Source organism: Pieris napi, chromosome 22, assembly GCF_905475465.1.
Source record: "Pieris napi chromosome 22, ilPieNapi1.2, whole genome shotgun sequence".
NCBI lineage: Eukaryota > Metazoa > Arthropoda > Insecta > Lepidoptera > Pieridae > Pieris > Pieris napi.
In genome coordinates, this window is record NC_062255.1 from 8760772 (window position 1) to 8785693 (window position 24922).

At 33.9% G+C, this 24922-nt stretch overlaps 1 protein-coding gene across 4 annotated transcripts in view; it reads left to right on the forward strand.

The window, feature by feature from the left end:
* The window catches only part of LOC125060686 (atypical protein kinase C), a 208098-nt gene that overhangs the window by 81067 nt on the left and 102109 nt on the right, over positions 1-24922 (forward strand). Inside the window, exons 1-2 of one of the 4 annotated variants that reach the window (XM_047665681.1) lie at positions 2859-3037; positions 23403-24018. The exons of the other annotated variants lie outside the window; for them this stretch is intronic. Of the exons in view, the coding sequence (XP_047521637.1) occupies positions 23433-24018 (586 nt within the window). The 5' untranslated portion in view covers positions 2859-3037; positions 23403-23432. Of the gene's footprint in view, positions 1-2858; positions 3038-23402; positions 24019-24922 lie in introns of those variants that run through there. 4 annotated transcript variants of the gene reach the window in all.

The following is a 24922-nucleotide window of genomic DNA, read 5'->3' on the forward strand; positions in this document are numbered from 1 at the left end:
GTATTTTCAAAGTTGTACTTTAATTGTACTCTATACAGAAATGTAGAAACGCTTTAGTGTTATTGAGTTGTTTATGTTTTTACGATTTTGGACTTTACTAACCTACTTAGTATTTAATTAATTATTGGACATTTGTTAAATTTTAGTCAATTGTAGTACTTAGAGAAAATACAAGAATCTTATTTTATTATTAATAAATTGACGATCATCGCGTTTAATGCAAAGGTTTTAGGTTCCATTCTCATCGAAACATATTTTTTTCGGGTTGATAGGAACAATCTTACTGACTTGTTGTAATATTTTTTTTATATAACTGGGGGCTCATCTGATGTTAAGTGATATCTCCGCCCATTGACTCGCCAAGTGGCAAGTGCGTCGCCGACCTTTTAAGAATTAGTAGGTTTTTTTCGTGAAGGACCCTAAGTCGAATTGGTTCGGAAATACTTCAGTGGGAAGCTGGCAACAATTAAATTACCGTTGAAATTGGGGCGGTGGGTTAGGATATTATGAGAAATATTGTGTATTTTTAATTAGAGATTTTGCTTCTGGTAAGTTCGACAGCGATATTGTAGAGTTGAGTCAAGCCGAAAATATCAAACGCTTCTTGTTAGTACAAAGCGAGTTTTGGACAAAACTGCTTTATCAACGATGCGAAACCACTTTCATGGTTGACTTGCTCGACTACGATCCTCAATTGTATGGCCAGGCCCATCCTGAACTCTATAAAGGACAACGGAGAATGTACTAGCAAGTATATTATAAATAACGATATTTTTAATACGTGAAAGTAAAAAACGTACAGCTTCTCCATCCTACGTAGATAACGAAAGCTCAGGTTATGTAGGAGTCGATAAACAAAACATTTATTCCACAACAGAAGTCAATGTATAAGTATAAACACTAAAGTTTAGCGTTATCAATTGGTGATGATGATTGGGGGTCAGCTTACAGATCCCCAAGCAACAACGTTAGAGAAAGAATTTACAATGAAAAGTGTATCAAACATTCATCATATATTATATATGGTGAAATAATATTTTTTTTGCTATATCTTGACTCGGTCTTGGTATGGACCTAGAATCTACAAAGCGTAGCTTGATAAACAATTAATGCGTAGCATTCGTAGCACGCCTACGAATCTTTGAAATCGATTTTTTTTATCTACACGTAGTTTTATATACACTATAGTATTTTATACCTACATTCATAAGATATATATATACATATATATATATATAAGTTATATATATCTTATTCCTGATATATAGTATAGCTAGTTTGGTGTAACTTTTTAAAAATATAAATTTGTAGCGATTTATTCTATTGTTTGTTTTAATAAGGTCAAATGTTGGTTTGTGTTTAACTTTTGGGTCCAGCAAGGGTGCTGGGGAGTGAAGTATGAAGCTTGCTAGCCCTCTCGCAAGTTGATATTAAATAAAACTTTGTCGAATTTCATTGGAGCACCTACCGTTCGACCCTTAAACATAAACGTGTCCGAAATCGTAATTTTGCCAATTTTCTTCACCAATACAAATAAATATAAAGCGATGTTTTCGTTATTACGTTATCTTTAGTTTTAAGGTTTTCGTAATAGAATTGATATAGTTTTGTGGAAATATGTCTTATTTTTGTCTTAGATTTTATCCTTCTCAAAAGACATATTATATTTCACGGTGTAAATTAATGTTTGTTTTAAAACTGCTTTTAGAGGATCGGCATATATATAGGTATTGTTAACACATAAAACTTTATCTAGAAAGCAATCAATAATGGTGGTGCAACCCATGAAATTAGAATTCTATATACGTCTCTTAATATTTGTTTTAAAGTAAGTAGTCAGCCTTCTGTGCCTGACACACGTCGTCCAATGGTGTCCGATCTTTTTCTTCCGCAAACGAACAAGTGTGAAATTGAGCTAATAGAAATAAACATCCATGATCATATCCGTATCTTAGAGTCGCGCTTTATACCACCAGATCAACACTGCTCTGCACTTTAGCTAAATGCTAGATCAAGCCTACATTATACACGGCTAGGTTAACATTTATGCCTGAGTGAGTCGCGATGATATGCGGCGTGAAACTGTGATCGCACCGCAACCAATTTCCAGCATCCCGCCGGAGATCCGTTGATAGGATACGTCAGAACGTTGCCAGGGTTGTCATTTTCACTATAACAAAATTAAATTAGTGTAATAGATTTATTGCAACTGGTTTTTGCGTGTGGGCATGGTGAAAACCTCTTGATTATTACCTATAAACACGCGGTTTTCGGCTGGTAACACTGATCATATGATAGTGCGACCTACGACGCAGTGCGCCCACCTGTCGGCGCGCGTGCGTCCCGCGGTGACGTCACAAGCCCGCGACTCACATCGGAGACGCCCGAACCGACCCGACCACGACGGATTGATCCGACTCACTAATAATCAAATCATCCGTTCTTACGGTTAACGCAAAAATACTTTATGCACAACGGTCTTGCAAAGTCCAAGAGGCTGTGTTACTTGATCAAAAGAATAGGTTTTTGGACGCAAAATTGTAGGTTTATATGTTATATTTGCAAAAATCATTAAATTTTGCTACCACTTGTCCATTGTAGATAATACTGTAGTATTGGGTGCTCTGGTATCTATGTCTATAAATCTTTAAAACAGCCTATCCCTTGAAATTGAGGTCAAACGGGCCAATGCGTTAAGACAATTGGTTAACGTTAAAACGTATCAAAGTTGCGATCTCGTAGCGTCTCACTGGCTCCTTATCTAGTTCTTAATCCAAGATAAATATTACATCAATCGGGGGTGTAGGGCGGCGCACGCAAGCGCGATTCTCCCGGCCCAGTCCCGCTCTGGCCGCGCCGCCCGCCGCACGTCGCTACGCGGCCGCGACCCGGCGGCGACTCACACGCTGCCTGCAACAACCCGTTTATTAATTAGACTCTCGTATTACTACTAAACTACCGTCTATTAGTGCTACGTCTGTATAAGAAAGGCACGCTGACGTCGCGTCGCGCCGTACCCACGTGCCCATCTCGTTGCGTAAGTCGCGAAAACTAACCGAATCTCCTTTGACACGCAAGAAAACAAATAGAGTATCGATTCTGTTTATTCTCCGTTGTGCCCAGTCAGGCACATGTTTGCCTCTGCGTGTATTGACTTTAAGGGTAGAATTTGTATATTGTTATCCGCGAGCCTACGGGCGCGGTCTTTTAAGCCTATAATACGCAAGTGCTGGTTGACCTTAAAACTAAGGCGAGAGAAACTTTTGACATTGCCCGTAAAAATTTTAAGGTTTAAATTTAGGTTTAAAAATTTACGTTGCCAACTTATCTCGCTACGAGCAATTAAATTTATACTGAGAAAAATAAAATGTATATATTTTAGTTTTTTTGTTATTTTATATTAACATTTAGCTATTACAGATTTTGTGAACCTCTTTCATATAATAAATTTAAACAGAAGAAAATAAAATGTTATTATATGAAAGAGGTTCACAAAATCTGTAATAGCTAAATGTTTAATGCCACTAAAATAGGATTTAATTAATTATCATGTGAATTCAGAATTTCAGGTTCTCAAAAAAACTTCATAAATTCAATTACATTGCATGTCTTCCTAACACCATTATACCATTACTTGTTACATTTAATCCCATCAATTAAATCATAAAACCTCCTCTGAAATGAAAAATAGAGCAGAAAGTTAAATACTTTTCTTACTCCACTTCATCGTAATATTTATATTCGTGGCGGCCATTAAACTTTTTTAATCGTCGCTAATGACTTCTTTCCCTAATTAATGATCCTCGACGCTCGGGAAATTAGAAATTTGGACAAAAAATTTGTATTAGCGCTTTGAAAGGCGCCTCACGAAACGTTTACTAAGGACTTTGATGATATATGAAAAAATATATTTATCTAAATAATAACTTACATTTGTACCTATGTTATACAAAATTTATTCGTGGGCCTTTGAAGAGCCCATACAAACTTCTAATGTTCCATTGGTCAAATACTTCCCTACACAAAGTTTACCCAGAGGTGTTTTGTGTAAATACGATATAATTTCCTTTTGTCTATCTATTATCCAAATCTTCACCATCATAATAATTTAAAGGAAGATATTTAATGACTCTCATAGTGAGAATTGATAACACCATACCATCATCAACATCAATGGCTATGTTGTATATGTATGTGCCTTAGCCTCCTCAAGTATATTTCGCCATCGTAATCTATTTCGTACTTCTTGCATCTAACTTCGAGCTACTGTTGTTTTGAAGTCCTTGATAACTGTATCCCACCAACGCAGCCCTGGTCTACCGGGCTTTCTCTTGCCACTAGGTTGTGAATTCAGTAAGGGTCTTGGGATTCAGTCGTCCACCATTTGGTGCACATGTCCCTATAATATATAATATAAAATTGATAAACGCATTATAATCTAGTTAAAATGTAAATCTTAGAAATAATTTTATAGTTCTTATAAAAGGTTTGATTCCTTGAGCATAAATTGGTCCTAGACTAGCCTTAAATTATAAAAGCTTATGACGTCATTGTTGTCTCTGCAATGTCCAGTAAACAATGAACATCAGTCCGTGTATAAGTATTAGTCGAACAATGGCTGCCCATTAGTACCTTAACAATACGTATATATTTAGAGCTTCCAAGTCACAGTGGAAAACCTTGAGAAAAAAAATATGAAAATCCCTATAAAGATATCGAATATGCCTGAAATTCAACACAGCGCTGTTTCAGGCACTTTCTGGCGGTTTACACTTTGTTCAAAGTTTGCCTGCACGTTTGCCTCCCATTAAATGCAATACATGTGTTACCATATTCTGTTTTAAATTGACAAATAATTGGCTAAAATTGGGTTAGCCTAAGCCATTGTAACACAAATAAAAATTGGTTCGATCTCAAGTGAAAGTAGGGAATCCCATCACTAAGCTAGCTAGAAACGTTTGTAATGAAATAAAAAATATCAAGCCCCGATGTTGTACACCAATAACAATTATATTTAATGTTTACAGCTAACTAGGGGCTTAAGGGGTTACTCCAGGAAGTGAGTAAGTGGGAAAGCACAGTCGATGTAACCAAGTCACGTGAACAGCTCGTTCGGCGTTCGTGTTTAGCCCTACATTTCAAGTATTTCACAAAACTTTCATGTTATTTGTCGCGCCTAATCTATGCTAATATTGTAAATGCTAAGTTATTGCTTTTGGTTATTAGGTTCTTAATAAACTCATCAGGGTGAGCATAGTGGTTAAGTTAACCTCTCAAATGTGCGTTTGTTAGGTTTAACCAAAATTACGATCATTAAACAACTATATGTTTATAGCACCTGTATTAATTTAATAAAATCAAACACCACTATACGCAATACTCGTCGAGCGAGTTTGCTTATCTTGCCGAAGCCGCGTACAAATTATTTGAAGAAGTAATTGATTACATATAATGCTTAACAAGTATTATATTTAATCAATTACCGTCTATAATTCGTAATATTAGCGCGTTTAACCAATTCAAAAGGGCATTAAAGATACATATCAAAATGAGCCTAGTAGACTAAAATTGGGACGACTGATGGCCAAATATTTGACTGAAATAAAAAAAAATTTTTTTGTAATGAGAAATAAAGTTCTTTAAACATTATTTTTATGAGCGTTAATATTTGGTTGAACGAATGTGATAAAATCTTAGATCCAATATCGTTGACGCGTCTGATCATCTACTTACACAAAAGCAGATCAAAAAAATAAGCCAAAACCCCTCAAGAGTCGTAGTGACACTACATAAATATGTTGTCTACAGATGTTATTTCGACTTCGCGTAGACCAAGATTTTAGCTACGATTAACGTAGGACTTGTAACCGCCGCGTAGACTTCAAAAAAATTGTCTGCTTATCTTTGTCTTCTATATTCATTTATTCATAATAAAATTCCAAATTCAAAATTATTCTAATTTTAAACTCGTCTCCCATGATTTCATATTCACATTAACCAAGAAATAGATTTAAAGGCGTTAAATTTATAGGAAAAGTGTCACCGTTTTGATTCCAAAATTCAATTTCACATACGTCAAGTCTTTAGTGCTTGTGGTATATTCCCTGGCATATTCTGTTCCAATAGTCTTAGATTTCTCGGTTTACGTATAATCCAGTATTAATCATAACATAGTCTGTTTCAAACATGAAATATGGTTTCTATGAATTATTGTTATTCTGTGCTCGTGCATAGATAGTCTAGTAATATTGAACTGCAGTGTATAGTCCTTTTCATGAAAGAAGTCCCCCAGACGCGGCGCTGCAATCGCATAACGTAATGTTGCCATTTATGAGTAAAAAAATTTACCTATTTTATTTACATTTAGCAGATGTAATTTATCAAAAAATATTATTTTCTGCATGTAAAAAGTTTGCATTTCTGTTATGTAAAAAGTATATAATATTTTTATTTACTTATATTAGCGGTGTTCTACCTACTTACAGAGAAAAGATGAGAAAATAGGGTAAAGAAAAGCAATACAATTTTTTATTCAGAGTTTATTGCATAATTGTTGGGTTACAATTTTTTTCGAAGTACACACCGCTATTATACCTTCGTTTGTAATTCTTGTTACAGTTTTCTCTGACACACCTGCAATTAAATTATGAACAATTAAAAATAATAGTAACTTTAAGTTTATAATGCTTATGTAATATATGTTTTAATTTCAGTTACCTAGTTTCATCACGTTATGTATTTATTCAATTTTGTCGCAAAAACGAATTTAAATCATAAAAGTCCCATCAATACAGCAAAAAAATATTAAATGGCAACTCTAAAAAGTACCTGTTATGGCGGCAACTCTCTTCCGAACATTGTTTAGTGGTATTAAAACACCTTGATTCCTATGTTCCGCTTCACAGAACTCTTTCACCTTTAATATCATTTCTCGAGCCGAACTTTTTACAACTTTTGGCATTGTAATCAATCTTAAAAATGCACTAAGCTAGTTAAAAATTCACAAAAATCTACCACAACAAACGAACTTGATAACATCGACGAATGACAACATTGCCGACCTGTCAAATTTAGTTCCAAAAATCACCGCGGGACTTCTTTCATGAAAAGCACTATAATAGATTAATTCGTCTTAATGAAATAAAAAAAACATGTTCAAACGTAGACACTTTTTTAAAACTAAGAAATGTTATATTACTTGAACGGTAAAGTTCTTGAAGCTTCAGTTTGCGTATTATTGATTGATTTATTTATTTTATTTATTAACACTTCGTTGCAAATAAAAGAAACACAATACATAAAAATTATAAGGGATGCAACGGGCGGCCTTATCGCTAATAAGCGATCTCTTCCAGGCAACCCTAGTTAAGAGAAAAACTAAAAAAAAAAGAAACATGATGCGTGCGAGAAGTGCAGAATCCTTAATCTAAAGTAATACAAAAATAATATTTTTTTCATAACAAACTAAAAACTTAAAAGCTAATCTTACAAATACATGAACAGCGAATAGTGATGTAAAAGGAAACAAGAATTATACAAGTCACGATTGATGAGGATAGGATAAGGTTAAGAAATGATTATACAGAAGAGTTTTAAAAGATGACAGAGAGGTAGCCAATTGTACGGAGTCAGGCTTTACTTAGATTTTAATGTAACTTTTTTAAAACCTGTTTTTGTTGCTGAAAGTCTTCAACTGTTGAAATAAATACCAATATTTCTCGCACAAAAACTAATAGGATCGTATCGTCTGATACGGTTTTATGTTTCTCCTTTATATAAAAGTAATAAATGTTTTATGAACCATTTCGGTATTTTCCAAGGCTCAACATTAGAAATTAAGAGTTGAAAACAAAAGAAGTTTGATGATATAACGTTTAATTATTCAAAATTTGCGTAAAGGCTCTATAACTCAACGTGAATTGAATTTTGTAATACGACACTTAAACAATTGTTCTTTACAAAGTTATTAAGAAAGCTTCGCCAGATTGAACATACAATTCTCATGTATATTAAATAATTATATGTACGTTGTTTTCATAGTAATTTGCATAAGAAAAGCTTTGTATATTTAGTAATCATATGGATTTTGCGTGTCGTTTTCTCGTATCGGATACTACTAAAACAGATTCCGGTGAAATAATATTTATTTCAGGGTAGTAGAAAACGCGGAACACATATCAAGGAAATGTGTTTGTCATATCCATTATATATTTGGATTACGAAGTATACAAAAAAATCTACACTATATATTTTTATCACCAAAAAAATGTATACCTTTCTTTTCTCCCCGGTTTTTAAACTCGGTTAGAAATTTAACAATCATAGGAAAATTAAAATAAATAGTAACAAAAGATAGTTCTTTTTTACACGCTTTATATTAGCTTCACCTGTATGTAACCGACACCTTCAGACTCGATTTTGACCCACTTTAAACGGACAGATTTTATTAAAATTTTGCGCACCTGTCAAAGATCGATGACAATGCAATAATCCGAAAAAAAAAATTAAACTAAAAAATAGTTAAAAAAAACTAAACAACACGCCTTTAAAGCACATCAAAGTAAAAAGTGAAAAATAATTTTAGCTGAAAGAATAATTTAGGCTGAAAATGGTAATGAACAAAAAATGGTATTATTGTGAAAAAGCGTGGGGCGCTCTGTGCCATATTTTTCGTCTATAGACTTTTATTTATAACTACTCCTAAATATATGTAATAGTAAAAACCCGTCACTATGCTATATCGAACTACGGCTGGTAATAAAAACAATATTGTCGTTACGCTCAGTATAACCACACCCAGTCCTTCGACAGGTTCTATAAAAACATTTGACAGTCGATTTTTTCTATAAAAAAAATTAACTTAGCAATGTATTTTGAATATGGAACGGGGCATATTGACTATTGAACCGATGTATAATTTAACGACACAACACGTTTACAAATTACATTAAAGCGTTTAATCTTCAATTATCGAACAATTCACGCGTCTTTTGTTGAAAGAGCACTCACAATGAGGGTGGGTGATCGAGTATGGGGAATCAAAGGGTTCTAATTACGTTCCGTGCTCAGTTATTTTTAAATTGGAGCTTCAAATAAAGAGTCATTTTTAGAAAAGAAGAAAAATATTCCTTGACGACATCAAACGAAATAAAATGTAACAGGAAGGTTGGAAGGATGTTATATATAAATCGTTATTCACTAATAAACTAATTATTTATCTGTTGTGAATCAAGTAATTTTGACTGCCAATGTTATTCTTTTATCTATTATGGAAATTATATTATTACTAGCTGACCGGGCAAACGTCGTTTTGCCATGTATATCATTTATAATAAAAAATAGGGGTTGATCGTAGAGGGGTGAAAATTAGGAGTTGTATGTATTTTTAATGCTGTATCATAAAAAATTAAATCAAAAAAAAATATCTAAAAATAAAAAAATATATATATATTTAGGGGTGGACTACCCTTAACATTTAGGGGGATGAAAAATAGATGTGGTCCGATTCTCAGACCTACCCAATATGCACACAAAATTTCATGAGAATCGGTCAAGCCGTTTCGGAGGAGTTTAACCACAAACACCGCGACACGAGAATTTTATATATTAGATAATCATTTGTCATAATGATTAATTGAAAATTTAAATTATTTTTGCATTTTCAATCGAGATTTCTCTCAAAGTGCATCTGCTCGTATATGCAATAAAGCTAACTTCATTATTAAATAGAGGATATGTATGTACGTACTTAAAAACTAAAAAAATAACGGATCGTCTCGCTTGACTGCTATTGGACGGACGCTGCTGACCAATCACAGTAAAACGTCATACGTTCTTTTTTCAAATATATATTCAACGTTACGACTTAAACCATTTCTGACTTAAGTTTCCCCGTTTCACCTTAACCGCGTAATAAACTCCAGTGGGTTATTAAAAACTTTTTAACTGCGACGCTTAAATAAACATTCTGGAATGCGTTTTGAGGTTAAGGCGTTATGATAATCAGCTTGACAAGTTACAAATTGTTATTTGGTTCGGCGTTTGGGCGGGCGGGTTGTTGGGCGGTTGACCTGATTTCGCGAAGTATGTTTCGTTTGAAAAATGTTTATGTAATTTTCGTTGACGGAGTGCATGCTACACATTCCGGCCACGGTTTGATACGGATTATTTTTCATAAACAAACATTTTGGCAGGGCGACCCGAATTTGAATTGTGTTTATTTATTTTGCGTATTTACTCTATTTTTGACACAAGCAACATTTACCTTTTACGGGTTAAATAAGATTAAAATCAGTCGTAAACAAATTGTTAAGGAATTTATTAGCTCACGTCATTAGGTATGTGATTAATATTTACCTACCGTTAGAGACACTTTAATGAACGACTCTGCTCTAAGTAGACGAAAAGTACACTTTTTAATCATCAATAAATTATGTTCAGTAGTTCGTATACATTGTTGTTTAATAAATCTGTAATAATATTACCATTTCAATCAGTCCTAATAAAAAAAACGTGTGTGTACTTATATACACGCGTTAGAAGTTATTACTTCTTTGGCGTAACAAGATTTTATTCTACGTTTGTAGAAAAAACGAAAATGTTGACTATAGCTAACTTCAGGGTGTCGGTTTTTTGTGACGGTGTGCGCGCATCGTAAAAATTTACTCTCATAATTTTGCCCTAACGCGCCAAAAGAAGTATAACTTCAAAAATAAAAGATATAAATTTTACATTAAATAAAATATTTAATTGTTGTGTCTAAGGGTACAGGGACACACGATGTTAGTTATTTCAGAATTGTTAATTGTTGTTAATTATTAATAATATTTTATTATTATTAATTCTATATCTACATTATTTCAATTCTCTATATTCGAGGGTTATTAAGGTATAGAAATTAATTTCGATATCTTATTGTAAAATCAATAAACAACAATGTTACCCCATTATTTCCATCATATTAAGTTTCTAAGGTTCATGATGTGTTTATAATAGTTACATCAATTATGCGATACGAACATTTTGTTTACAAATTGCTGTATATAAAAATTTCATAGAACCGGCTTGAATTCGAAAGATATTTAAAAGTTTGATTTCCATTTCGCCCATTCAAAACACGGTACTAATAAAAATGGTCGGTCATAGTATTTGTTATATAAATGATAATAGAAGTCGATTAAGCCATATAGTCATTTACTGGGTTGCAAATCTTGTATGTGAAGTATAAAATAAATAAATAAAATTAAAAAGGCATTCATTTCTTAATTTTCACATTATTTTTTACTTACGTTTTGTCTATAGTAGGTACCTATATTATTACACAATTTAATCATAATCGAATTTTAGTAATTAAATTGCTATTATAAATAATATTAATTTAGATTTATTCTATATCTTATTTCTAATCTGGTTCAGCTAGGATCCCATATTACGTAACGGCTTCCTCCAAATATGCCCATTTGACACGGTCGTGTGCTATGGCTCCAGTTTGGACTAGCTTTTGATCTCGTCTTCTCAAAGAGTCAGTGGTCTTCCTCTTCTCTTTTTCCTTGAAAGCCTTTCCACAACGTTGACTTTATTGTCCACCTCCGTTACTCTTTAAATTAAAATCTATAACTAATGAATCCACAGCGAGATTTACAATCGGCTAGTCCATCACAAACACAATTAAACTGTACATTCGCAGTATTTGACGCTAATTAGCGACATATAATCCCATTGGGCTTGTATTTATTGCAGTAATTCATTGGCTAGTTAATTATGTGCTGTTTTGTGCAGCGCATGTTATAGTTTAGAATATTCAATGGCTATCCTGTATTAGAATTGTGTGATGTAATCTATTTAATTGCTATACGAAGTATATTGTTACATGACTGTTAGTACTTGGTCTACTATAGTCCTCACCCGAAGAAAATGCAGAAATAGGATTGTAGAAATAATGAAATGCGTGCGTTGGAGTTTGGACTTGTTAGACTCGTTACTTCCGAATGCAAAGTCATTTTATTTATTTATCGTTACTCCTTTTTCCAGAAAGGGTAGACAGAGATCACGGATCTTCACTTGCTACGCTCCTAACTTCTGACATATCTCTTGTCCACTTTCATGACATGTTTTTTCTATAGTACCTACTGGATATGTACGGATATGTCTAGGTATGTACGACAAGGCGTACTCAACCCCACTTCACCATCCACGATTCATCCGTTCTATATGGGACAAACCACCTAAGCCTTACTTTTTCGTATACTGTCATTACGTCCTCTTTTAACTAAACACTGCTAACGTATCTCATAATTACTTATCCTATCAATATTCTCATATTCCATAGTAAATAATAATTTTGAAAAATATTATTTTGGATCAAATTCATGATAGTACATAATCGTAGGTTCCATTTTCAGTACAGAATAATTACCCCTATTTTGTCATTTAAAAATTCTTAAACGTATTTGAATGTGAATTTAATTCATTATTTACATTTCAAGCGCTGTTAATTTGTTTGGGGATAAACAGTGTTTTATTATACAGATAGCACATTGACGATTACTTCATGTGTGTGTAATTTAATCAACTACCTTCAAAAATTCGTAATATTAGCGCGTTTAATTAATTCAAAAGGGCATTAAAGATACATATATGAGCCTAGTAGACTAAAATTGGGATGGCTGATGGCGACGTGTATCTCGTACATATTCAGTTTCTCGTGTAAATAAAAATACATTTTTTTGTAATGACAAATAAAGCTTTAAATGTACTCAGTATTAATACATTTAAAAGCCTTTTTTGCCAGTGATTTATACAGGTAATCTGATGGAATTCATTCACATGGTTTCCCTGAGCTATCGAAAGCTTTGAGCGGTTAGAAGTGCTAATTCAACGCGCCTTGTAAAGTCGAATTAGCGCCTCGCTCGAATAGTTTATAGCTGGCTATATTTCGCGTAGTTTCATTAAGTGCGCATTATCCCGGCGTTTTGTTTTATTATCGCTTTGTTTTAACGGTTAGTGCGACGGTTGGGGTAGTAAAATTTTGATACTCATATTCATGTAAGGGACCTCGTGAACATTGGAACGATAACGAAGATAATTGTCATAAATTTCGTGTTTAATCTGATAGCGTGTTTATGATTTAAATCTCTACTTGTGTAAATAACAATATGGAAATATTTTTAATAATAAGGTTAAAGATTGGTGGAGTCAGATTTCGCACTTAGACTCTCACTAAGTCCTGGCCAACTATGCCAGTCTAGCTCCTTCTAGAAGCACAGAAGTCTCCTGGCCACTTCGCAGGCTTCAAGGAGCGACCTCAGTGCTCCGAGGATTTCTATTCGTGGCTAACCACAGCGTCGCATTTAGCGAGGGTGATTGATTCCTCTGCGCTGAAACAGCCTCTGTGGGTGGGGCTGTCTGATACAAATAAAAAGTTGTTTATTAAGGAGACAATGGCCCGTAATTGTCCCTATCATTGTTTTGAGATAAGTTCTGTTGAGGCTTAGAAGTCGCTTAGTCATTGCCGCGTGCTGGTAGAACTATTTTGGCCTGTCTGCAGTCCGCGCTTCGTGAACATCGTTGATGTTGGAGTTCTGTAGATCTTTGGATTTTAATTACTATAATGCACATCCGAATATGCTTTACTTAGTTAAATGTATGTCATCTATTTTATTTTCATTTTTGGCTATATTTTTTTTGGTATAACTGTTTTTAGTATGACGAAATTAACTCCAAGTCAAAGTAGTATCATTTGTCTTGTAGCATATTTTTCTATGCTATGATTAAAACAGTGATAAAATTGTTAAGGGAATTTAAAAATAACATTTGAGTTTTCTAAATAACTTAAAATAGTTTTTCCCGTGAACGCAATAATTTGAAACCGATTTCAATATTCTCCGCAATGTTTATATAACATGCAATAAACGATAATTCTGTTTTGCAAACAAAATGAAAATATCAATACATTTTCCTCTATGCCACAGTGAAACTAATATTTACTCAATTAAACATTTCTCGGCATCATCTACCATTATAGCCGATTCAATGCATCCTTTATACAGTTCATAAGAAGCGACGGAGAACAAACAAGCAACATTAATTGACTTCTTTCAATCAATATTAAATATCGCGGTGAATAAGGCAACGCGCTGACACGATACTCTATTTGAAAATTATACTCTCTTTAATCGGCAGCTCATGTCTGAGCGTCGTGGTCAGCAACGAAGCATCTGAAGTTTCCACCGGCTACTCTTATGACAGTGGACAGTTTTGAGGACGACAAGTCTTTCACTTGATCGGTCGATCTGGTTGGTCGGCCACGTGATCTTTTGCCTTCTGTGTTACCAACCATGGTCAGTTTCTCCATGTTCTCATCGCCTCATTGTATGGCCGAAATAAGATCCAATTCGCTGTCGGCATATAGTAGACTAGCAAGTCCGTATGTGGAGCTGGGACAGGATCAATGTATTGGTGCGCAGTGTTCTGAGCATTTGTCGCCAGCTCCACACCTCTAAGGAAACGATCCTTAACCTTTCTCGAGCCAAGATAGTCCACATTTCTACTCCATACAGGAATAGGGAACATTAGAGCCCGTATCAGTCTTATTTTGGTTTTGATCCCAATTCCTCTCTTCTTCCAGATGTTGTCTAAACGTGTCATGGCATCTTTAGCCATGCCATATTAGTCAAATATTAGCTGAATATAAGAATTGAATGAAAGCCCTCAATAGAGTATCAAATACGACAGGTCGTGAATATTCTCATATAGAACTTATCATGTATTGAAATACTTTGCTGTAAAGAACACACAGCTTACAATTTACATGTTAGGTTTCAAGTGTGCACGTTAGGGTCAATAACCTTAAAGGTCATGAACTCATAATGTCACGAATCAGCTGTTTTAGCGATACGATTTCGAGTAAATTTCATGGGGTTTCTAGGTATTTTTTATTATATAAATAGGTGCGGCTAGATTCAGATTTATACTTTACAAAAATATACCTGAAGAGAGAATGAGAAATGTCAGATTTTAGGACGATCCCTTGCAGACGTGAAGTAAACTTATAAATTGCAGTCGTACATAGAATTATAACACATCACAGAATAGAAGTGTATTAAAATTTTAAATAAATTTTATCGCGATCATTTTAATATGCAACATCAATCACTTCCCTCTCTAGGTATTTCCTACTAATATTTGAATTTTAATAAGCCTCGATTCATCGCCACAAGATGCATTGGTCACTAGGGAATTATTATTCTCGTGTGGCTTATATCTTGTGTTACCCAGAAATATTAATCTTAATGATGTCTTCGTTTGTTAGGATTTCGTGATGAAGTGGATTTAAATCTTGCTTCTATTTTTTATGGGGGCAAACGGGCAGGAAATTCACCTGATATTTAGCGATACCGCCGCTATTGCTTAATACATTGTCACTCGCTGGGGATTGAATTACGCGTTATTGTTAATATTATTTTCGACTTCCCAGTACTTAACACCACATCACTGGGTGGTCACGAAACGTGTTACTATTGGGGACAGAAAAACGTTACGGTGCGTTACATGGGGGGGGGGGGCAATAATCTCCATAAATTGCGTGACGTAATACTTGAACGCTCCCTTTTGTACAAATGCACTTAGTTAACTTTTGACCGTTTATCCTTGTGACTTTAAAAAAAACCATAACAAAACGTACGGGAATACCTTAAGGATATAAACACGAATTTATTAGGAATAGACGTTTTGTGTGTCAGAGAGTCGCGAGATATGAAGAACTGTTAGAATATACTCTTATTTTACCATGTGTTCGAAGATATTAAACGTCATAAAGACAATACCGCCCGCTGCCGACTCAAATGAACCGACTATAGAAATATTGACATACACGTTATTTCCATTTTCATATCAGCGACCTTTGTATACTGTAATGTAGAGGGAGTCTATGTTATCGAATATATTAGTAACTGTCAAATAATATATTTGTTATATGTTAGGGTTTGATAGGCTAAAGACATTAAAAGACCATCTTGTGATAAGAGGCAGACATATTTTTGTATGTATCGTTTATTACTTTTTTCACGATATTGTTCCTACCAACACGAAAATCGGGCATAATGTTCCTATTAAGGAGCGTTCAAGTATTACGTAACGCAATTTTTGGAGATTTTTGACCCCCCCCCCCCATGTAACTAGTCGTAACGTTTTTCAGTACCCAAGTATAGTAAAACGTTTCGTGACCACCTAGTGACTCTTAAGTTACTATTATGGGGTGTAAGTCGAAAATAATAGTAACAATAACGCGTAATTCGATCCCCGCCTGCATCGTAACGTTTTACAAAAGGCCCCCCCCCCCCTCCCAAAATTAGTTACGTAATACTCTAACGCTCCCTTAGGTCAATTTTGGACATTTATTTATTTAAAACTTCATTGCATACATATAACATAGGAATTTTAATGGGCGGCCTTGTCACTAATGAGCGATAGCTTCCGAGTAACTCGATATTTATGCATCAATGATTTTGTATTTGATTAGGAATAACATGAACTGAGCGTAGTGGACAGTTTGCCACAATATACTCAGATGTTGTTTCTATTTCATAACTATATGTTTATTTATAATAAATTCAACAAGCAAAATCAATTACGTTGGATAGCCACACGGAAAATGAATTTAACATTAGGTTATAATTTATGCGTCCATATTAAAATATGGAATATTTCAAATATGACAGTATACCGATTCGCCAGGGATTTAATAGAATAACAGATTTTTCCACTTCGCTACATAATACTCGTATACAAAAATAATGTTATGAAACCGATATTCAAAATGTGATTGCTCTTATGTAAAAGGTACATGGTTTTCACATATAATTATCAAATCAAGTAAGTATGGAGTTTATTGCCCATTCTTCTCCATATGAAACTACCTTTCGGAAGGGGCAAAAAGTCTTTTTTTAATATTTTTAATTTGTAATTGTGACTTTCTAAAGTGTCTTTTTAATAGGCCTAATTGAAATAATTTGATTTGACTGATTTGACTTTCAAGATAGTAAAATTTCGCTTTTCAGTAGAAGTATGGATGTTAACTGATTATGATATGCTTTATTTTCTTTTACTGAGATTTGCGTATGAGACTGGGTGTAGACAGAGGCTTTTAGGTAAAGCTGGAGGTTGTTTTTTTTAGCCTTCCTAGGCTTTTTGATTAAACAGCTGGGGGGAAAATGGACAGGATGCTCCACTGAAGTTAAGTATCGCCGCTAATGGGTACTCCAATGCCTTTTTATATTTAGTACGCTCTTTTCATGGTCAGTTTATTTTTAGTGTGCCAATATTGTTGTCAAAACATAATCAAAGTTAAAAATAAAAAAATCTACTTCTTTCACACTCAGAGTTATATAAATAGCGCAACCTGACCTTATATAAACACCATTATGTTTGCTCAAATACAATATCTAGTGACCGTATTATATTGTGTTATTTTTAGTTATTCATCTGCGTCCCTACAGGTTAATATCGTTTGCAACATGCGAAGAGAAATTGCGTATAATGAAACGTATTATTTAACATTTCGTTGAGTAAGAAGTTATCAATAAAATAATTAATGCCATGGGCGTAATAATAAAGGAAAAATAATTTCAAATGTATTTTAAAAATTCATATTCTCTTAAAATGAAAATGTACACAAATTAGTTCTTATTTCTTTTCCTCATATGAATATGCCCGAAATTATACCATCACGCAAAATATACAATACAAGGTCTACTATCCTAATATCGCAATAAAAGAACTACTCTTTACATCCCTTAAGAATTGGGACGCTCTTTTCTTGAAGGACCCTAAGTCAAATTGGTTCGAAATTACCTCAGTGGGCTGATTCCACATAGTGGTGGTGCGCGGAAAAAACTGCCTTAAGAAATGCTCTGTTGTTGAACGACAGCGTCTATAGTGGTAGGGGAGCCCACGATGCTAAATGGGGATTTACTCGAGCGTCGTAGAGACCTATTGGGATGCAAAGCTTAGATAAAAAGAAGAAAAAAATGTTATATGATAAATTCCTTTTCATCGGTGGGGGAAGCGGCTATAGATAGTTAAATATGTAAAAAAAAACTGTTGCATGGACATCCTCGAGCGCGTCAGATATTGATAGCATCTATGCCCTACGTATTTTTAATAATGTACGTATGTTAATCTGATCGTTTGCACGATGCGGGTGGTTGTATTTAAGGGTTGAAAATTAAAAAAAAAATTTTTTTATCGAGCGCGTCAGATTTTCTAAGGGAGTGTTAAGTGCACCAAAAAAAAGCTCTCATTCACTAATCTGACGATTTCGATGGGACGCAAACCCACAGCCATTTTCTTAATTTGCAAAAAAAAATCGCAATTTTGAAATACTCAAGCGCGTCAGATTAAGATATATGTGGTTCATCTTTATGTTCTAAACGTACTGTCTCATAATCTGACGATTATCTAGAGGGATTCGCCTGATCTGACAAAAAAAAAATAGAAAAACGGTTCACCTAAAGGGCCATCCCTGCAACTTCCCGCTAATTCCATTCCTGGGCGCTTAAAATTAATATTTTGAGCTCGCTGAGTTCAAAGAAATAACATTTCTATACATTTGAGCTCTCCAAGCTCGAAAGTCTGATAGAAGTTTCATAGAACACTATTTTTGGAATTTTCAAACCGCAATAACTTTTGAATGGATCAAGCAATTTTCACGCCGTTGGCGGCATTCGACGCAGTTTTATCATCCTCATAAGTCATTTTGCAATTTTAATTGATCGAACCACAAATTTCGGAGTAATCCCGAAAAAACACTTTTTCGGGTTTCTTTCGTGTACGATATCTCTCGAACGAATCAACCGCTGTTGACCAGCTTGGTGGCGATCGACGTGGTTTTTCAAGCTCAAAGGCGGATTAGTTTTTGAAGTTGCTCGATAAAGAAACCACTTTAAAAAAAATATTTCTTATTTTTTTAAGATTTTTCAAAATTTCTCAAAATCTATCGGTCCGAATCGGTTCAAATTCACAGGAAATGTAATTTTGAGGGAAATATTTAGAACACCGTTTAGTAGATTCCGATCGGTTTAAGGAAATGTAGGCATCACGCAGCTGCACGCATTTAACTTTATCGACGAATTTTTGTTATTTCGGCTTGCGGAAATCGTCAGATTATATATTTTTCATTATTCTTGAATTATTTCCTTCAAAATAAAAAAAAAATTAGCTACGCTCGAGAATGTCGAGATGACGTTTTTTTTTTACAACTTTGTTGCCCTCCCCTTTTTTTCCGTCACTCTCAAATTGTCAGATTAGTGGAATATACACTTTTTAGGATGTAATTAACTCACCCTACCTTAATCTGACGCGCTCGGGAATTTCTGATGGTCAATTTTTTTTTACTAAACTGATCCTGTCTCCTTCACGTGCGGCCTTATATATGGGCCTCATATTTTGTGGAGGTACTTAACCGGGTACAAGGTATCCCCCTATATATTAATCTGCCGCGCTTTAGTAAATCCCGAAATCCCCTCTTGGGCTCCCCTACCATAGAGGTTTTCTTAAGAATCAAATCGTAAAATACTATACTAAATCATAGTTACGTATATAACTTCGATCACACAGGGGTTTCGTTTATGTAAAAGCTTTTTACGATAATGGCCGCAACATGGTTTTCATATAAAGGCCGTAAAAGTGCCAATAGCAAATGTTTGATTTATGTAACGCCGCATAGCGCTCGAATCGCACTGCACGCAGAGTTCTTTTACTCGATTGCACATAAAGGGGTTTTGTTAAAGTGCAGCATCGTGATGAGGGAGTCATGCTGAGTCTTGACTCTTATTCTGGAACGGAAGTTGGAAGTTCTTTAGGAACTTGTAAAATGACTTTTGTGGATACTATACCATTATTTATACTGGGCATAACTTCGTAACCATGGTAACTAATAGGTTACCGCCATCTTTAGTCTCTGTTTTATATCGTTTTAATGACAAGTGTCTGATACAATGGTAATCTAAACAGTTGGCAAACTATTTTTTAAATGAAAGTTGTCGTGTGATTCACGTTGAGGGGGTCTATGAAGAATGTGACAAAATTCATATTTATTTATATTACAAGTTAAGGCCTTTAGTCTAGTCGACAAGTTGAAAATGGAACAAAATAGAGATACTACTCCTAAAATTATGTGCGATAGCTCATTGGATCCGGAATGACGTCTAGAAAAATGTGCTAAAAGCGTGTATTAGCACATAAAAAATTGCAAAAGTTATAGACCATTAAAGATGAAAAAATAATGGCATTTAGTTTTTTGCCAATATTTAATAAACTATTAATATTTAAGAAATTTCAAATAAAGATTCTGAAAGAAGAGGAAATTTCTAATAAAAAACTCCTGGCTCCCAGAACTCTATCTCCATTATTTATAATGTTAATTTAACGCTGAAAATAGGTCTGCGGGTGACATTTTTAGGATTCGCGCGTGGCGTCAAAAGCGACTGCGGCACATTAATTAATTTATTTAAGGTATTGAATATTTTTTTTTAAATTTGAAAAAATTATGGTGTGTTCTGAACACTATAATTAATTTATTCCCGTTGAAAATTTTACTTAAAGTTAATTTTTCAACAAGTTAAATAATTGTTAACTAACGAAATTTTCTCGAACGACCGTCTTAATTGTAAGTGAAAAAAAATGTTTAAATAATGGTCGTAAAAATATTTTGCTTCGTAGAGCCTTTCTTACATACATACTTAACAAGATCGTGCCATAAAAGTTAAAAAAATATTTATACTTCGTTTATAACAATTTTTTTACTTAAACAAAAACTTAAAAATCCATGTAATGTATCCATGTAATATGTAATTTTTAATTTTAAATAAAAGTAATATTCATGATAATCAAAAAATTTACAAAAAAAATTTTTCTATACTTTGTTATATATGGTTGTTTTTGTTAATTTTAGGAGTTTTAGAAAAAAAATAAACAAAAGTTGAATATTTGTTTATAACAAATTGGTAAGTTAATAAACAATAGAATTGTTGATAAAAAAATTTTTTTTTTCTGTTACTTTATAGAAGACTGTCAATTATGATTTTTAGGAAAAAAAAATTTCTTAACTAATTATTTAAACAATAGAAAATTAAAAAAAACGATTATAAACAATTAAAAATTGTTATTAAGGAAAATTTTTTTTTTTAAAAATCATAAAAATTTTAATGTAATAAAGTTGTGTTAAATTTTTTTTTAAAAATATTGATTTAATCAATTTGTTTAAAAAAAAATTATCAACAAATGGCGGGAATTTTTTTTTTTCAAATCAATAAATATCTTGTATTAATAAAAAAACGATTATATGATGATTGAGAAAAAACAATTTTTTTTTTAACATCATTACATGGATTTTTAAGTTTTTGTTTAAGTAAAAAAATTGTTATAAACAAAGTATAAATATTTTGTTAACTTTTATGGCACGATCTTGTTAAGTATGTATGTAAGAAAGGCTCTACGAAGCAAAATATTTTTACGACCATTATTTAAACATTTTTTTTCACTTACAATTAAGACGGTCGTTCGAGAAATTTTCGTTAGTTAACAATTATTTAACTTGTTGAAAAATTAACTTTAAGTAAAATTTTCAACGGGAATAAATTAATTATAGTGTTCAGAACACACCATAATTTTTTCAAATTTAAAAAAAAATATTCAATACCTTAAATAAATTAATTAATGTGCCGTAGTCGCTTTTGACGCCACGCGCGAATCCTAAAAATGTCACCCGCAGACCTATTTTTAGCGTTAAATTAACATTATAAATAATGGAGATACAGTTCCGGGAGTTAGGAGTTTTTGTTGGAAATTTCCTCCTCTTTCAGAATCTTTAAATTTCTTTAAATTTCTTAAATATTAATAGTTTATCAAATATTGGCAAAAAACTAAATTCCATTATTTTTTCATCTTTAATGGTCTATAACTTTTGCAATATTTCATGTGCTAATACACGCTTTTAGCACATTTTTCTAGACGTCATTCCGGATCCAATGAGCTATCGCACATAATTTTAGGAGTAGTATCTCTATTTTGTTCCATTTTCAACTTGTCGACTAGACTACTTATCTAAGCACAAATTGCTGTGTCAATGTCAATATATCGTGTAAATTTCAAAATCATGTTCTGCTTACATTTTCGTCATAAAATGAATTCAAAGTGTCAAAGATTGGCTGTCTTTGGATTTTTTTTCTATCAAGTGAAGTTATTTGAATCGTGTATCGATCTTTCAAAATGGATACATAATCTACTCAACTCCACCATATATTTTTTCCATTTGCCCTACTTCAAGAAATGATGATGAAAAATGGAGAGAAAAAATTTAGATTTTTGGAGTTTGCCCTTTATTTAGATAGATAGGTCCTTAAATTCAGTGTTTAAATAGTTATCATGAGTATACTATTCTTGCAATTTTATATTACTTCTGTGTTTCAAAGATTTCGAGTTTTTTAAGTTCCCTAGATGTCGTTGTATCCTATGCGACTTTTATTTTAATTATATTTACAGTTATGTACTTATTTATCCAATTTCCGCTTTGAAAAGGCTTCCAAATAAGAAAACTTAAAAGATAAGTTGGCAATTTCCTTTAACATTTTTTGACGGAAACGATTTATTTCTATTGGATTTAAAAAGTATTTCTACAGAGATATTTTTCTATTACGGTTATAAAAAATATTTGTAAACAACGTTTTTAAGTCCCTGTCATAAGTTTTTCTCTTTAGGCAAGTAAGAAAAGTTTCTTCACCGCACAAGTATTAAAATATTAAAATTTCCAAGGTCGAGACATGCATGCTTAACCACTAGGTTAATACAGCACATTGCGTTATTTTAATGACGTAAAAACAGAAATTGCGATCGCCTTAATAGCAAAAATAATATTTCATGAATAGGTTGTTGAAATTCGTTGCTGAAATTATATGGCTCGGTTTGCAAAATATTTTTGACCGAACTACTACTATTCGGGCGGCTGCTCCCAAACGACGTCAAAGGAGATTAGGTTCGTTTACAGTTGTGTATCTTAGGGTTGTCTACTTTTTAAAATAAACCTTACAATTTTTAAAGTATGTTTCATTTTAGTTGATGAAATTTGTCTACTATAGTGAAGTGGCAACGCCCTACTGTCTTAGTTGTAATGCGTACGCTGTATACCTGGAGGTCTTGGGTTACATTTCAAAACAAGTATCGTTTCGATTTTGAAGACTCCAGCCTGATCTACTGGCTTATAAGAGAAATAGATCCAGAAGCGGGGTTTTAAATTTTCATACTTGATTTACTAGCCAAAGCTTATATGTTCTAAAGTGTATCTGAAATGAAACATCACTTTAAATAATTTGTATTTACAATATCTCTTAACGTTGTCAACCCTTCAGTCAATTTAGTCTTCCGCGAAAACAGCCACAATGGCTTGGGGATACTGGTCCGCGTCTTCCGTGCTCCCCGACAGGGGCCGCAGCCCTCGCCGCGCGGGGACCTCCGTAGTGCATTCCCACCCTAACCCCCCTACCGCGAGAGAGGTCATGGAGACACAGGATGAGAGCATCATCCACACCGCGTCTACCTCCCGCGACAGTCGGGATCATTCTGCCTCCCCCCACTCCTCTTCCAACGGGGGACACTCCCATCATCACGAAGTAAGACACGCTGTGCCAGCGAGCGCTCTATTTGGTGAAAGTTACGGGGAACTATCAAGACGGCCATCCCTCGATCTGGGATCAGTGCGGAGTGCGTTAGCGTCGTGTTCTGGTGGTGGGACGCTAAGTGCTGGGTCGACGTTGACCCGCGGTGGTACAATAGCGGACTATTTGCCCCCGGTCCCGTGCCCCCATCATCATAGAGTGTACGTGGATCATCATAAACACTATGAGCAGCCGATACAACCAGTGCATGTGGGTGTGCCGCACCATTCACATTCTCACTCACACTCGCACGCGTCCAGTCGACATCACACGGACGATGAAGATGATTTGGAACCAGCATATGCTACAGGTATTTGAGCTTATTATATTACAATAGAAAATATAGCTTTATACATAAGTATCTTAATTTGAATTGTACTGAGAATATTATATAAAAGGTATACAATATATTTTATTTAACGCTTTTAAGAAATCTACCTAACATTTGGGTCCCCATTTGTAAAGATGCAAACATTCTAGCTCATATCAAGTTAAAAGCATCTGAGGAGACCAAAGTGTATGTAACGTTTAGTGGCGAAGCCTTGAATAGCAAAATATAAAAAAATAACGAATATTTACTGCTACGTTATGAAAGAGAAAAATAAATCAGTGGCGCTACAACCTTTTTAGATCTAGGCCTCAGATTTCTGAATCTGTTTCATGATCAGCCTATACCTGCCACACACTGTCGACTTTTTGATTATATGCCCATTAGTGCACAGCCGGGGATCGAACCTACGACCTCAGGAATGAGAGTCGCACGCTGAAGCTACTAGGCTAACACTGCTCACGTTGAGGAAGTATTAATGATAATATTATAGGCTTTTAACATGTAATAAAAAGCTTTTAAAGCTAAGAATTATTTTATTATTTTTCTCTACCCATAATGCCTTTTCGTTACGTTATAAATAAAACAGATATCGATGACAAACAAATATAAACCACTGTCAAGTGAGTAAACTGTGTTTCTCTATAAATGTAGTTCGTAAGTTGGGAGTCATGTCGGTCGTTAGCCGGCCGGGCGCATCCACGCTACATTAGGCACTAAATGAAAGCACTATGCCCTAACTAGGACGAAATATATTAATAGAGTGCTATTCATTTTCTAATTACTCTAAAGACTTGATGTGTGGAATTAAAGTCCTATATGGAATAATGTTAGCATATTAGAATGCTTAGGAATATTAGGTTATAAAAAATTGTATTAAAATTTA